The sequence below is a fragment of the Telopea speciosissima genome, chromosome 1 (genome assembly GCF_018873765.1).
Source record: "Telopea speciosissima isolate NSW1024214 ecotype Mountain lineage chromosome 1, Tspe_v1, whole genome shotgun sequence".
Taxonomy (NCBI): Eukaryota; Viridiplantae; Streptophyta; class Magnoliopsida; order Proteales; family Proteaceae; genus Telopea; species Telopea speciosissima.
In genome coordinates this window covers 4885809-4902198 of record NC_057916.1, presented here as the reverse complement: position 1 = coordinate 4902198, position 16390 = coordinate 4885809, and the positions used below count along the sequence as shown (strand labels likewise).

Genomic DNA, 16390 nt, shown 5'->3' with positions numbered 1-16390 from the left:
TGTAGGAAACAAATGTCCTTTAATACAAGCTAAGCTGAATTATATAGCTTCAATTTTATATAATATATGGGAAAAAGAAAGTTGCCATGCTACGCGTTGCCTGTTTTCAAACACAGGAAGGGTGAAATGATCACCCCGCCCCCGTGAAGTGAAAGCTACTTGATCATGTGGTTCCTGCGTCTAGACACATAAACGTGTGAAATGACCGTTCAATCCTCCAATGAAATAAAAAAATCCTAATAAAATTTACTACTTAAACCATCTTTATGGTATCAACGGCAGTCACACTAACATTTTTGTTGGATAGAGATGCAGACTAATAACAAGTGCTACATATTTCAATTGTAACTAAAGAATCCCAAATCCCAATCTTTCTTGAGCATTACAAGTCTGGGTTGGCTTGGGTTGACCAAACTATAAAAAAGATGAGTGATCCAATACGAAAATATTACAAAAAGGTCAGAATTGGCTACACAAATCATCAAATCATATCTCTTAAGTCTTCAAATAAGTGATTTTTGGCTTTCCCCATGTACTACAGATGTTTGAACACTTGGTCTAGAGCTTAGTTTCTTTGTTAGACTTTGACAAAAAAGAAAGTCGGACCTTTTAATCTTTTTTCTTTTTGACATTTTATCCGTTTACCTTCATATTATTGTCACAAAATTTTATTATTTTTTCAAATATCATAAGGCATCTATTCTGTCACGTGGATAAATAATAATATGGGACAAAGAAGTTATTTGGTCACGTGGTCAGCATGACTCTTGCGCCTAGGCACAGTATCACTCTATCACCATGGAAAGTACTACCTTACCCCCATGGATAAGCAAAAAACCCGCCCAAATCGATGCTTGTGTGTGTGCTCACATTAGCCAATTCATGTGCACGTACAGACTCTAGAGTCCCAATTAGTGTTCTCTTGCCCAAATAATATATATATTCCGACCGTTGGATGCAAAGGACATGATCTAGATTAACCACGAGTTAAATTTCATAGTCTAATTCTATTTTTTTTTTTGTTTATAACTAGTCTAATTTAATCAAGAGAAAGAGGACGTCTCCCCCATCCATTCCCTCATCCTCTCCCATGCATCCCCTCTTGCCATAATATGTGAAACTTCTATAGGGAAAAAGGCTGCGGCAAGTACAAGATCAGGTTCTTCCCTCAAGGGAGGAGGCTCAGAATCATCAACTGAATTTATTCGATTGTTAGGACTAGGCTGTAAATAGATCGGATTCAGCTCGGAGCTATATTCACATCCGCATCCGATTAATTATCGGACGGATTCGGATAGTGCTAAACGGATACGGACACGGATACGGATCAGATATTTTATCTATTTACATGTAAATATAGCTTTTCGGATAGCTATAGCCTATCCATATCCGCATCCATTTAGCTTTCGGATAGATTCGGATAGTGCTAAATAGATACAGAAACGGATTTCGGCTATTCATTTACACCCCTAGTTAGGACAGCTACGAGCTACGACAAAGGCAAAGGTAAATACGTCCAGCAAGGCCTTACCCCTACTTTTGTAAAGAGACTATTTCAAGGCTCGAACCCGTGGCCACTTGGTAACAATGGAGTAGCCTTACCATTGCACCAAGCCCCCCCCCCCCTTTGAAAAAATACACTCAAGCTCTGAAAAAGTACATTCATGGCTTTAGTCATCAATCGGTATCGTATTTATTGATACATATTACTATGGTCGGTACCTAATAACCAACATATCAATATTTTGAGGGGTAAAATTGTCTAATCTGATCGATCGGTAAGTATGATATCACCCGAGAGCAATATGTGTGCCGATAATGATACCTAATAACATTGATTACATCCCACAATCAAAATTTTGTTTCTTAATTCTATCAAATTAAAAACTAATGGGAGAAGGTTCTCTGAGATAGCAGTATAGGAGAAGTGCATCAATGAGATACAGTAAAAACAAGATCGTACATAGACAGGCCATCATCATTCATGTGAATAAGAGAGAGAGAGTCACACTTTTTTTATAAGAGTAATGACATGTCACTTTCAAATTTTGTTTGAAACTTTTTACACCCTTTACTTAAAGAACTTGGGAGTATAAGACAATGACCAATTAAAAGAATCTGAGAAGCTCTAAATACACCAATAGAGGTGGCATTCAGACACTCCCATAAAAACCTCATGGGACTTTCTTTCAAGGTCTCGATTTCAGACCTGATTTGGCATTCAGACACTCCCATAAAAACCTCATGGGACTTTCTTTCAAGGTCTCAATTTTGGACCTAATTTCGATTAGAAAGAAAATCGTGTTAGGCCAAGATCTCAGTAAGTTGATGCATTTTTTTTTAAAACTCAGAGCTAGGTTTTAGTGGGTTTTTGAACTAATTAGATCATAAAACTTGATATACAAACTATTTTAGGTCATTTAAGCACAATGACATTATTAGATATTGAAATATATCAAAATACAAATAGAAGTTTGACTTCAAACCCTAAGTTAGAAGGATATGACATAGATACCAGAATCTTAGTCAATGTTTCCTTAACTCGTCTTCGGTCTCGTCTCAGACCTTCAAAAAACCAAGATATCTCGGCAAGATCTCATTCCATGCTTGCAACACTATTAAAGCCCTCTGCTTGCTTTTCATTGAAGTTGCAATGAGGACTTCAGAAGGTTCCTGTCTTTGTTGGAGTTCTGATTCCAAATTCAGACCAGGAATTGTTGGAGACATTCTTTGAAGTTGCAATGAGGCTTTCAAAGATATGGGGCAGCGGAGGAGTGAAGGGGGTAGAGAATTCAGAGGTCAGGGACAACGATAATTTCAACCAAAAAGACAACTTTTGAGAATTGAGAGTGACAGAGATCGTAAATGCAAGAATTCCGTAAAATCATGATGGGCGTTTTCTGCATTTCTGTTTTTGGTTTTAAAAAAACCAACTCTTTTTTATTGTCCTCTCAAAAGGGCTCCGTCGATCATCATGGGCATTTTTGCATTTCTGTTTTTTTTTAATTTTTGGAAGCTCTTTTTTATTGTTTCTCAAAAAGGCTCCCAATAGAGTATCACCCTGCTTGTTAGAAACCAATAAAAAAAACCACCACGAACAGATATAGGATCCAGATCTTCTACTGTGCGTGCTGCCCCAACGGCATTGTGAGTCTGTGACAGCCAGGCGTCGGCACATCACGGCCGGCCGTAGAGGAACTGGATTGCCCTAAAGGTCCAGTTTCTCTGGTAAAAAAATAAAATCTTTTAAGGTAGAATTGATACCATTAGAATGCAGTAAGCAAAGGCATTTTCGATTTTAGGATGGGGGATAATGATTACTCGAGTAAAATCATTAGAAAACCAAATGTATCCTATTGACTTGAACAAGATGGCTACAATGTGACAGAGTAAGCCACACTAAATAATGATAATCTGTGCACAGGAAAGCCTACTGTGAGAAAGATGACCTATGATTAGCAACCAGATCAGAGGAAAAGGGAAAGAGATATCCCATGATTTGCAAACCAGAAAAAAGGACAAGGGAAGAAAGATAACCCCATAACTTCAACTATGAAGAATTAAGGATTTGTAAGCCAATAATAATAATAATAATCCAGGATTTAGAAACAAATATATAAAAAAAAGAATCCCATAGAACAACTATTCAAAACAAAATCTAAACATTCTGAAAATAAATGATTGCCAAGGGTCTTAAATTTGAAACAAAACTATGCTTCGGGAGAATCCAAAATGATTTAACACATCCAGATCCAAACATGCTCACAAAACCTGAACAAACAGCAGCCCAAATTACCTCAAAATTATCTCCGTGAACACATTAGTCTCCAATTGTAACTCTCAAAATTTGTAGGTCATGCACTTAAGCTGCAACTGAAGGCTTAGAGGCAGCAGAAAGTCGGGATCTCTTCTTTGCCAAGCTCTCGCTGCGTCTCTCTCGCTGCTCCTTCAATCTGCTCGCAAGAAGCTTCTGATATTCAGCTGCCTCTGACTTGGCCTTTGCAATCCTCTTCTTCTTCTCAGAAATTCTTGCACGCTTCCTTTGCAGAGTCAAGGGAGTCACAAGTCTCTGTATTTTGGGAGCTTTACTGACCTTCTTCCCTGCCAACCACATAACACAATTAATACAATAAAATCCAGCTCTAAAATCCTGATAGTCTTCTATGCAATGAAAATTGATATTGTTTTCAACATTATAAAAGCAGATGCCATGACAGTTAAACATACCAGCCTTGGTTGTGAATGTTCGGCGATATGTGTTGACATACTTCCGGACATCATCCTCCTTAGAAAGGTTGAAGAGTTTCCGGATCTTGGATGCCCTTTTTGGACCCCTCATTCTGGGTTTTTCAGTGTCGGTCAATCCAGGAAGATCGCTCTCACCCTTCTTCACAATAACCAGATTCAGAACAGAGAGGTCTTGGCTGACAATGCACCCACGGACAGACTTTCTCCTCCTCTCACCATTACGCCTTCCATACCCACGGAAACATGGAGTCCCTGCCAAAAAAAAAAAACACATCAAAGAATTCCTATCAGTACCCTTTGGCACAAGGTGTAGAAACAAATGAAGCTAAAAAAATCAATTACAATAAAAATTTAATTTAGTGAGTGCACTAAATGCAATACTTCCAAGAAAAATAAGCCAATCATAATCAACCCACCTCTGTGAAGCAGAAGACGGACACGGCCTGGAGTAAGAACTCCCTGCTTCATTGGGAAGCCCTGTTTATCACATCCTCCCATGATTTTGAAAACATAGCCCTTGAACTCCTGTAAGTAGAACAACCACTCAATTGAGTAACCATCGCACATTTAGTAAGTTATTACAGGGAATATTTCAAAGAACATACCTCACCCAGGGCATCCCCAAGGACTTCCTGTGAGATCCTCTTGTCAAAAAATGCACGGCTGTATGATGAAACAAACAAGTAAGGAAAATAGAAAAGAGAATCTGCAGCGTTCCCCATAATACAGATTCACATGCTGTCAAAAGAAGCAAGGAAAAAGATAACAATTTTCGATTTTTATGTAGACATTTTCCAAAGGTGGCCAACAATATCAGTTCTTTTGTTTATACTTCAATACATAACAATTTTGAGTGTAACCAAGGATAAATCTAAAATACAAACAACAATGAACCATTGCAATATCATTCACAAGTCAAGGGAGAGGAAAGTTATGCGGGTCAGCAGGGCATCAAACCTTAACCAAACAATTTTAACATGCATACTGAATGGAAAAATAGGATTCCGAGATGCAAATTAACGCTTCTCTGAGTGCATGTTAAGAAAGTGAGTAACTATTTTACGAATATTTTGCTAGAGCTCCAAAACAACAAAGACAAAAGGGGTGGGAGAGTATCAACCCAAATCAATAATACCAATTCAAACAGTTGTATAATAGCCAGAGATATAATTTCTACCCAATACAAAATATGTCAAAAATAAAAGAAAGAAAATTGAAAAGCCTAAGCAACCACAACACTCTATTGCACAGGACAAAGCCAAGTCCAAAAGATAAAGTAAGATACTTGCATGCATCTATATGATTGGCAGCATTACGGGTATAGAACATATCATCTGACATTCAAGAATCATTTTCAAATAATATCAAACCTTTGCCATTAAAAAATTGACACATGCAAGTTAAATTGGTTAACAATTATTCTTTGAACTTCTAATTGGGCAGGATTGTAAATGATTTTAGAAAAGCAAAGCAGAAATTAGAAGTAGACTAGAACCATTTGGTATTATCAACCAAATAACCTCTCTCTATCAAATGATCTGGAGAAGACTTGGTACCATGGCAGCACATAGGCAGATCTTTGATCATTAGATTACATGCATTACATGGATCATGAATATGCATGACCCATATCCTTGCCACATCTGTACGAAGTAAAATTCTCAAATCATGAACTAAGGCAAAGCAAACAAGATGGGTAGAGAACGTCTACTCTCACCACCACTATCAATGGCATTAAGTACAGTGGATACAATATTTCGTACACCAAGATGAACAATTGATCAACAAGGAACAGCAGCCGGGGTAACAAACCAACAGCTTACTCGTGATACAAGATTAGCACCTATAAGAGACAGTAAAACCGACAACAACCTTTCTATTTAAGTCGGTCCATAATAGTTTCTCATTTACACACTTGATTAAATTGTTACAACAAATTAATCATTAGAAAAGGGTAAACACCAAAAACCTATCTATTGAGTTGTCCCGCAGGGAAATGCTTAACTTCAGGATGCTAATACAAGGGCATAAGACTCGAATCTAACTACGTCGGCGACAGTGGACTTCCATTAGAAGCACAAACAAGGCTACAAAAATTGCATAATTAAGACATCTAAATCCAAAAAACAAAAAAAAGGAACTACCCTCTATACCCTATTGCCACATAATCATTTGGGGCAGGGGTAAAGAGATTTGACTCTAGCAAAACACAAATGTTATTCATAAGATCTACTCGTCTGTTTCAACTAGAAATATAAACCATGAGCAAGGGAGAACGGGGACTGGCTTAATCCAAATCGACAAAAGAAATTAATCGGAAATAGTAAAAATGAGAAAGTGAGGGACTCACAGTTTCTGGTCATCGTCAATTTCGAGCTTCTTCTGACAACCAGTAGTAGGATTTGCAATATTAAACTGCAAAAGATGGAAAGAAAGAGAATTAGAACGGGAGAAAAAAGACATGAAAAAGGATATACTACCTTCATAATCGAAAGAACATAGGTTTAGAGTTTAAGCTCAAACCTTCATCTTCGATGCAGCGCTTCCGCCGTAAGTAACAGAGGAGGCGAGAAGATGAGAACAGGGAACTGCTCCTGCTTATGGCTCCCGTTAAGAACTAGGGTTTCTTTTAACGACCTGTGACTTACACTCGGAGATTTTATAGTACAAACGCAGAGAGTTTAGGCGTAGCCACGTAAGTGCAATATAAAGCTATCTCAACCGTTGGATAAGCATCATGGAGCATCTGTTGGGTCTGATGGATTTTATTTGGATTTCGACTCCGGTTTCTACGAGTATTTGGCAATGGGCTTTTTTCTGTGGCCCACATATAAAGTTATCCAACTATTTTAACCTGTTTTAGAAGGAAAACTGGATTTTGGCCAGGTGTGCAACCGGGCCGAGTTAGGCAGGCCCAGGAGTTGGGATCCTCTCCCCACATGGGTACCCTGCCCCTGAATCTCAAACCTTCCGTGGGAGGTCCCGCACTCCAAGGGTGCTTCTTACATCGTTCGGACTCAGGCCCAGCCCAAATCTGACTAACCCTGGCTGCTAGAAACTTCTCCAGTAAACCCTAATGAAACCCCATTCCTAAAAACATCCTAATCCCAAAAGAGAAGGAAAAAATAACATTGCCTAACCCTGAACCAACCTAGTCAAGCATTAAGCTAAAAAAACTCTCAGCCCCAACCTAAACCACTTAGCTTAGGATCGCTAATCCAACCAAAAAAAAAAAAGGGAAGTAGTTTTCTTTCAGGGAGTGTGGCCTACACCAGTACTCCCCTGTGTTTATCTCTCTACTCCTTAAAACAAGAGGGTAGAGGTGTCTTTTCACATGGGGAGGAGAGAGATATACTCATGGGAACGCTGGCGTAGACCACACTTCCAAACAGAGATCTTTTTCCCAAAAAAAATTTAGAACTTGGCTTTAGATTGAGTAGTAGGGTTATCACTCAGGCTAGGCTAGGTTGGCTTTTCAAATGCCAAGCACCTGACCTAGCCCAAGGTCACTTATCCAAAAAACCTGCCCAACCCAAAACCTCCGACTAGTCAAACTGTAGTCTTAATCCAGCCCAGGCCCACCTTAAAGATACATGCCTATGGGTTGGGCTTGTTCGGGTTTAGACTGAATTCATACAACTCCTAATTTCCAACACTTGATACTACAACAGGTTCTATTATGTTAAAGGGAGAAAGAACACTACCCGGTCCTACACTTAGCGTGGCGACCACGCCTAGACACAGAACCACCTTGGGGTGCCTGAAAATGACCGTCTTACCCATATGTAAAGATGGATTTTTCAAGCACCCCAAGATGGTTCTGTGTCTAAGTGTAGTCGCCACACAAGGCGTATGACCGGGTAGTGTTCTATTCTCCTATGTTAAATTAATATGCTTGCAGATTACTTAATCAACGGTATATCCAAGAAAATATAAGCACTAAAATATAGTTCCTGAATATATGTCCCTCTATTTTACCCCCCCCCCAAAAAAAATATATATATATATATATATATGTCCATCTATAAGTATAGAAGAGTCCGACTAGGTTGGGCTGGGCTGGGCTGGGTTGGGCTCACCCTAGGGCTTCATCCTAACCCAGCCCCAATGGCTGAAAATCACAACAAATTCCTCTTGAAAAGCAATGAGCGACCTCAGCACCACAATTGTATCACCATGTGATAACCACTCCTGATGTATATAGGCTTTTCGTGAATATTCATCATTTAAGCTCTTCCAACATTCAAAAGAATTTAATACAAAAACTCTTTAGTCACGATGTTATAGAGTCCCATTAGGTAAATCCATTCCTATGTTTTTCACAAATCAAATATATGGGTAGTGGATGAGGGTTCCTAAAAGGTAGCATGTTCCAGCGCCAGCGAAGGACAAATGGGAGTTGCGCAAAAGCATCAATAGGGTGTGGGATATCTGCCTTTCATGGGGGTGTGACGATCATTTCAATCACCGCAGCGGCATGTACCCTTAGAGACTAAAGTATTCGATCTTATTTTGACTTCTTAGCATGTTTTGTCAAGCCCTTAAAGACAAAAACCTCCATTATATATGCCTCAATGATTATGGACAAGGATATTCCATAAATAGTTGTTAATTGAAACCTGAAATAACAGGGAGGCCAACATGATCATCCTCAACTACCTTGCCATACCCTTTTTGTATATCCCACCAACTGAATCTCCAACTATTGCAAACCTTTTCTTGTCCTATATTGACTTTGTTAATATTTTGGGCTACCAACTGCATTATGAACAGAAACTGTCAAGCTGGTTGGTCACCTGAGGGAAAGTTGAGCTTCTGAAGATGAAAAACTCATCCAATTGTGGTATTCTTTAAGCATGGGTGTCCAAATCTATTGAAATCTCTAATTGAGAAAGGATATACTAAAGTATGATCTATACCCATATCTGGAATGCCTCCTTTTATTGATTTGTGATTTTTTTTTCCCTTCTTTTGAGTGGTAGGAGGATTAGAACAAGACCAGGCCATGACAATCCAAGGTCCTTATGCTAGGTCAAACTACACATTCTGATCTGCAAAAATTTGAGAAGTGATTAGAATATACAAGGATAACGATACGATTAGTTTTAAATTCGAATAAGGTTATGGATATGCTTGTTAAATCTCTTAGATCATATAAAATGTTGGGTGGTGTCAACATCTGAAGGAACTATTGAGTTTATCTCCTTGATTAGGTGATTTTGTCATATCAAGATTTAAGCTCTGGATCAGATAGTTAAGGATTTGATAATTTGTTTCTGAGATCTGGCCCATCAATGATCAATCCTGTATTGGGTATTCCTAAACTGATGCCTTTGAAGGCAAAATGCTTGGACGAGGGTAAAGGAAGCATGAATTGTTGCAGTGTTGACAAAGTCTATTGTTCCATTTTAAAACTAAACTTTTGAAACTTTAAAACTGTCTCCTTCCCCAATATTATCTTACATAGAAATCCAGTCAAAAGGGTTATCTTGTTTATTTTTATTTTTTAATAAATTTTGTAGAAAAGTTTGCACCATGAAGAGGTCTGATTTGATGACTTAAACAATTAATACAGGCCAAGTGAAGGTTTCTAAAATGATTAAAACATTAGAGTTTCTGAAAGATCTCTGTTTTCCCTTGTCATTTGTCAAGACAGCTGCTTCTGGTTGGAAAAAATTAAGGCAAATACTTAAAGTCTTGAGTTTACACCTAACACCAAGTGTCTAGAAGTCATTGTCACCTTTCTTATCTTCTTCGAAAGAGAAGAAGAAAGGGAGAAACATAGAGAAAAAGGACAATAGACCTTGTTAGATTTCAACTAATAGGTGGAGGGTCCAACTGGTATATGAATAGTAAGGACTATTCCCAAAAATCTTCTTCACTTGTAGTTAGAATAAACGTATTTGGCTACACGTGGACAAAGAACTTAGGGTGAACAACCAGGGGACTTGGGCTCTGATATCATATTGAAATATTCAACTCAAAATCATAAGACTTTAGGTAAAGAGAGCTTCTAAAGTATATGAAGACACCAAGGACATGAACAAACTGATGTAGAACTATACCTCTATAACTCCCAACATCTTAACACTCGCCTACTCGTGTAATTTTGGCATTCACATAAATATATACACCTTAAGGAGAACAATAAACAGATCCGACTTTGATACAATCTAAAATAAAATGAGAAAACCCACGAAATATCACTTGGAGGTCCACCCAAAACCTTAAGTTGGAGATGACTCAAGGGTGTATTAACAGCATAGATTCTCTGCTCCCCCCCTCTTGAGCATCAACATAGGTTATTACAAGTGGCAAAGTTTCTGCAAATAATCTCAAGTCACATGGCAAACAGGACATGTTTTAAATTTAAAATAACTCTATCATCTATATTATAAGGAGAAGTGCATTGAGCACACATGGATTATTATTCATGACCAGCTGAATCATGCTGAGATATTTTCTTATTTGGTTTCACAAATCTAAAAAGTTTAAAAAGTATAGCTCATAGATTCCAAGATGTGGTGAGTTGTAATGTAACCAATTAACTACTTTTTTAATACTTCTATATGATTCTTCTTTTCTGTTTTTGATTAATATAGTCTTAGTTTTGTCTAATTCCAAGCATAAACCCTCCCAACCCATTCAACTATAGAAAGGGGGAAATGACAAAGAAAGAAATGAACTACTTAAGATACCTAACAATGTTTTGTTACTTCACATATAATATTATGGGCAAGGGATCACGAGGTTTGCCTTTGGGGATATTCTGGACACAAGATCACGAGTTTGAGGGTATTTTGGACATTTGTAAATAGAGGGCAGGAGTAATGATTCCAACCATGTGGTCCATTTGTTACTCACAAAAACCCTTAGCTTCACTGTCGAACAGAGAACTTTTCACCTAATACTATTATTTGCCAAACTTAATTGTAACATCGAGCCAAATGATCAGTACAATACTATAGAAAGCCAAAATAAGAAACATTGATACATTTAACCCACAAAGACTCCTTAACAAAAGCAAGATTTCTCGTACTGCACAAACAAAATCACAACTAGATCAGCTTGCATATGTAACACTTATAATGCACAAACAAAATCACCACTTGTTTCAACATCATCTATGTCTGCATCTGCATCAATGTCATCAAGATCCATGCTGCCACCAATTAAAAGTCCACCAATTTTGGGTCCTTCAGCAACTTTCCTTGCCTCTTGTATTATCGACAGTACTTCTTCAATGCTTTGGGATGTATCATTTATATCATTATTAAGAAAGCTTCCTTCTTCTCTTCCCATGAATTCTATTGGCAAGTTCTTCAAGAACCATGGATGGTTTTTAATTTCTGGAATGGTTATCCTCTAAAGAGAACCCAATGGAGTGATATCAAAAGAAGCCCTGAAAAATAACTGGAAAAAAAAATTGGGGAAAGGGATGGCAAATAATTTGAAGTAAAGACAGTACCTTTTCAGGGTTAGCCACAAATATCCGAGAAAGAATATGCTTACAGTCCATGGATACTCGCACATAATCTGGAATTGAGTAGTGGACACTAAGTATCCGCTGCCATAAGCCATAATATCTACAATTAGAACTCATAACAGAGCTAACAAACTGGCAGATGACTTAGAATTGGTGACAGTTCTCACCCCAATTGTCTTTCGAAAGTTTCTTGGATCATCAGGATCTTCAAAGGGGTAAGCTCCAACCAACATTACATATAAAGTGACTCCACAAGACCAAACATCTGCAATCTGTAGTTCCCAAGGTTTACATATTGAGAATTGGTCACCAAATCAAGTTATAAAAACTGAATTAAAAAGAAGGCAAAGAATATCACCTTTCCATCATATTCCTTTCTAGATAGTACCTCTGGTGCAATATAGGCTGGTGTCCCTACGGTAGATTTTGGTTGAGAATGCAATACAGATGACTGTAAAATAAGGTAGAACAATAAGTACCCAAAGCAATCTAAAAGAATTCAGTCCCATAGTAACAGAAAAGTAATAACCTTTGAATACCCAAAGTCGCATATTTTTAGACGTGGTGCGGAGCTACCATCTAAGAGTGTGTTTTCCAACTTAAGATCTCTGTGGCAGATTTGCTGCAAGCAATAGATCAAATTAAAAAGATCCAACCCAAGAAAGACTCCACATCTTTTAAAGAGCATATTCTGTGTGTTCAGCATTTTTGGTAGAGAGTACCATTGAGTGGCAGTAACTGACTCCAGATATCAATTGTTGAAAGAAGTACCTTGCCTGATTCAACCAAAAGTGGAAATGAATTGTAAAATAATCACTATATTGATAAACAGAAATTGAGATTGGGGCATTATTCAGATTTTAGTAGGACTCAGATGTCCTAGACTAATCAGAAATTGGTATAGTCCACCATTATCAGTCAGATGCAATCTACCCATACCTTCTAAGCCATCTTTTGGATGGAAAATAGTCCCAAAACCATACCATTCAGAAAATCCTAGTAATTTAAAGAACAAAAACTTGACAGTGTCCACAGCTATTGTGACTATATAAAAACAAGAAAGATATTAAGGGCCTAAACCACCTCATTTGGATATATTTAGCCATTGTCTGTCTACATAGTTAGGATCATATAGACAGTCTGGATTGAGAGCACAGACTACATCATTTTCTAAATGGTATAAAATTCTCACAATTAGTCATTCCCTTCACCCCTTTATTTTACCTCATCTTCGCTGAATCTACCGGCACTGCAGATCCTCGCAAAGAGTTCCCCTCCAGCAGCATATTCCATGACTATGGCTAGATGAGTAGGAGTCAGCACTACCTGCAAAGATTGCTGTTTCCAGTCAAGAGCAGTAACAGAGCAGTCATAGTGGACATAATTACGCATTTCGACTTGGGTTTATTCTTTCAAGGTAATAAGCTACATATTTTGAGCGCTTGCTATACATTTTAGCAAAAAGAGTAGATGAACCACAACAAAACTATCACAACTGGAAGAGAAAACATAAAAAACCTGTCTTTGAAGAGAAAAATCTCTTTCCCTTGTCAACAAGTAAGGCTTAATGAAGGCAACATGAAACTGTTAGATGGATCCATTTTAGCATTGTTTAGAGGGAATATCTATCTCCAGAGTGAACAAAATTAAGTAAAAACTGGAAGAGATGAAAAGGAAGAAGAAACAGAGAATGAAATGGAAGTAAGAACAGACATGAATCCTTTGTTGGGTCTGTCTCAATCAAACAAATAATCATCCATGAGTGACGAAAGAACACCCTAACCAAAAAAGGAAAAACAGAAGAAAGTAAATGAAAACGTTCACCTCCTTGAATCTAACTATATTGGGGTGCTTCAAGGATCTATGGTTCATGATCTCCCTCTGCACATTTTCATCAATCTTGTAGTACAAAAAGAAATTTATTAATCAGTCCAAAACCCAAAATCCATAGAATGAAAAGAAATGGAAGAGAAAACAAAAGCCACAAATAAAAGTGGGTGAGATGGTTGGGGGGGGGGGGGGGGAATCGGATCAGGTACCAAGAACCCAGAGATAAAGACATGAAGGAACAAACCTTCTGCCCTCTCTCAATATACTTCACGGCATAGAGTTCTTTGGTCCACTTATCTCTAGCAAGCTTAGCAACCCCAAAGTTCCCAGACCCAATATCTTTCAGTATCTCATAGCGCTCCATAACTTCAAAACAGAACACATGAAACAGAGTAACTTGTCTCCCTTTCTCTCCCCTCTCTCACTATCTAATCCCCCTGGACTCTTCTTTTGCTATCGTCCTCCTCGCAGCTTACTTGAGAAGAAAATGGAGTCTTCAAAAGGAAGAAAGCTGAAGACCCTTTCGATTCTGGGTTGTGGCAGAATTGTTGAACGATGTCAAATTGTCCATTAGTGCATTCAATCAAACAATTCAAGAGTGTTTTCACAGCAGTAAAATTTGTAGGAGAACGACCCGAGAGAGAGAGAGAGAAATGACACTTGGCATATGATAGAAATCTAACTGGACGGGATTAAACCAAATAGCTTTGTGTGGAGCCATTATTGGTTTATGCAGGAACTGTCTTCATTTGGGTTACTGTTGGGTGGTGAAGTCTCTGAAAGCTACAGAAATTCTTCCTCCCGAGGAGCCAAGGGGATGCGGCCCCAGGTAACCTGTGGGTGGACGGTCCATGAGAGTTAAGGCTGTTAAATGCTAGGGAAATGGTTCTCTGAGTCGCTGGCATAGGATACATCAGCATCTGTGCTATTAAGGGTGTCAGTTGGAACGGTTCCCGGTATTTGGGACAGGACGGTACCGATACCGGTATTAAAAGTGTCAATCCCAGTACTGTTCCATTTAGTTAATGGGACCAAACCTATATCCCAATCCCGATTATTAGCGGAACGGGACGGGACGGTACCGATTCTTAAACTGTTCCAGGCACTGTAAAAAAAGGGAGAAGAAATTTAATTGTTTCTAACAAGGCGGGTTTATTAGTGTTGTGGAATTTTTTTACTATCATGAAATCTAAGTTGTCTACTGCTTTTTATAAAGCAACTTAAATTATGAAATCATAGTTTTACTTCTTCAAACTCCCTAAGATCACATGTAATAAACTTCTCATTTTTTTAAATCTATAGAAGTCTTACAAAATGGAAGAATCCCATTGTGTTTCCTCTTTGATTTTCTCAAACAAATTCTATTTATCACACATGTCACATGGTAGTATGGTATGAAGTACAAAATGCAAAAAGGAAGAACCTGGTAGATGTAGTTGGTTGAGGAAGGAAGGAGGAGGGAGTAGCATTGTAGCAGGTTCTGTGAGGAGAGACTTCAAGCAAGCTACGACTGTTGACCTGTTGTTCCTCTTCTTATTCAAAAGGCAATTAGTGAAACCCTAATGAGTCATAATTCTTATACCCTTTCTTTTTAAAAAAAAAAAAAAAAAGAGATCTTATATATTCTTTCTTTTTAAACGGTACTAGTAGTTTCGGTACCATCCGGTACCTAATTGGTATTTCAATACTGGTACCGTTGGAAATCCCGTCCCAGAACCGTCCCGTCCCATTTATCATTCGATACCAAAATCAAATACCAGTACCGTCCCATTTACTAATGGGACGGTCTGGTACCGAATTTTAGCGGGACGGTTCCCAATTCCTGTCCCAAATTGACACCCTTATGTGCTATACTGCTATTCCTTTTCCTCTTTACTCGCATGAATTTCCTTGCTGCCCTTCAAGGCTCCAATGTCTACTGTCATTTTTTTTACCTCACCCATGGTTCTAAGTATCGGTATCGTATCGTTCATATCGGGCAATATATATCGATTTTGCTAGTCGCTGATATCGTATTGGTAGCTAAGTATGGACAAGGGGTAAAATGGTCAGAAAACTTGTTTTTTAAAGAAATTCAAGGGTATTTTTGTCTGATACAGTCGATCCAAGCCGATACTGTATTGGTATTGTATCGGTTTTGTGGGTTGCCGATATCCATTCCGACACCGTGCACTAAAACCATGACCTCACCTCATATGTGGACTACTTTATGCTTTTTCTAAGGGTGTCAAAATCAAACCTAAATATTTACTACAATCGTAAAAACTGTTTAGTAAATGGTTCGGGTTTGGTTTTAAAATTATGATTGCTTACTTAAATGCTTAAATCACCATTTAGGAAATCATCTAAACCAAAACAAATATATATTTTTTTTTTGATGAATACTGAAACAAATATTAGTAATATGTAATAACAATAATTATTGCTTTCATACAATAAGTTGATGCTAAATTTGAAAAAGTGAGAGTCAAACAAAGATTGGTAGAAGTGTATATGTGGAATTTGTAACAACTGAATTAGATTGAATTCATTCAAATACATTTGTATAATGGTATTCAAAGTTTCTATGAATATTTTGGTTTCTATATGAATTAGAATCATGTCTTTTTCAATGTGGGTTGTTGAGTACATTTGGTAAGAATTAAATTCGGTGTAAAATAAACAAATCGTTTAGAAATCAAGTATCTAAAACCATGACCAAAACCATTTAGGACCGATAAACTGAAACCATTAAAAAACCGTGAAACCAAAACCGTTTACAAAATTGCTTTCGATTTCAACAACGAAAACCGTTTAATAAAGCGGTTAATAAAGTGCATTCTTTCA

The 16390-nt window shown here is 37.8% G+C and overlaps 2 protein-coding genes across 2 annotated transcripts; both read right to left on the bottom strand.

Moving 5' to 3' along the window:
* Positions 1–3620: 3620 nt before the first annotated feature.
* On the bottom strand, positions 3621–6898 carry LOC122648557 (40S ribosomal protein S6). Its single transcript, XM_043841770.1, has 6 exons — positions 6772–6898; positions 6599–6663; positions 4854–4911; positions 4665–4773; positions 4228–4500; positions 3621–4101 (listed from the first exon to the last, which is right to left on the bottom strand). Exons 1-6 carry the CDS (start codon positions 6775–6777, stop codon positions 3863–3865), a joined length of 750 nt encoding a protein of 249 aa, XP_043697705.1. The 5' UTR covers positions 6778–6898; the 3' UTR covers positions 3621–3862.
* A 4328-nt stretch (positions 6899–11226) lies between these two features.
* On the bottom strand, positions 11227–14077 carry LOC122648722 (serine/threonine-protein kinase SAPK2-like). Its single transcript, XM_043841948.1, has 9 exons — positions 13809–14077; positions 13559–13633; positions 12959–13060; positions 12457–12510; positions 12264–12356; positions 12093–12185; positions 11902–12006; positions 11717–11815; positions 11227–11613 (listed from the first exon to the last, which is right to left on the bottom strand). Exons 1-9 carry the CDS (start codon positions 13926–13928, stop codon positions 11332–11334), a joined length of 1023 nt encoding a protein of 340 aa, XP_043697883.1. The 5' UTR covers positions 13929–14077; the 3' UTR covers positions 11227–11331.
* Positions 14078–16390: the final 2313 nt, after the last annotated feature.

Coding starts and splice junctions, on each gene's coding strand:
- LOC122648722 (XM_043841948.1), bottom strand. CDS start 13,928: ATGGAGCGCTATGAGATACTGAAAGATATTGGGTCTGGGAACTTTGGG. Junction 13,634..13,808: donor ATATTGAGAGAGGGCAGAAG/GTTTGTTCCTTC, acceptor TTGTACTACAAG/ATTGATGAAAATGTGCAGAG. Junction 12,357..12,456: donor TCAGTTACTGCCACTCAATG/GTACTCTCTACC, acceptor TATTGCTTGCAG/CAAATCTGCCACAGAGATCT.
- LOC122648557 (XM_043841770.1), bottom strand. Junction 4,912..6,598: donor ATTGACGATGACCAGAAACT/GTGAGTCCCTCA, acceptor TTCATCATACAG/CCGTGCATTTTTTGACAAGA. Junction 4,774..4,853: donor TTGGGGATGCCCTGGGTGAG/GTATGTTCTTTG, acceptor TTCTACTTACAG/GAGTTCAAGGGCTATGTTTT.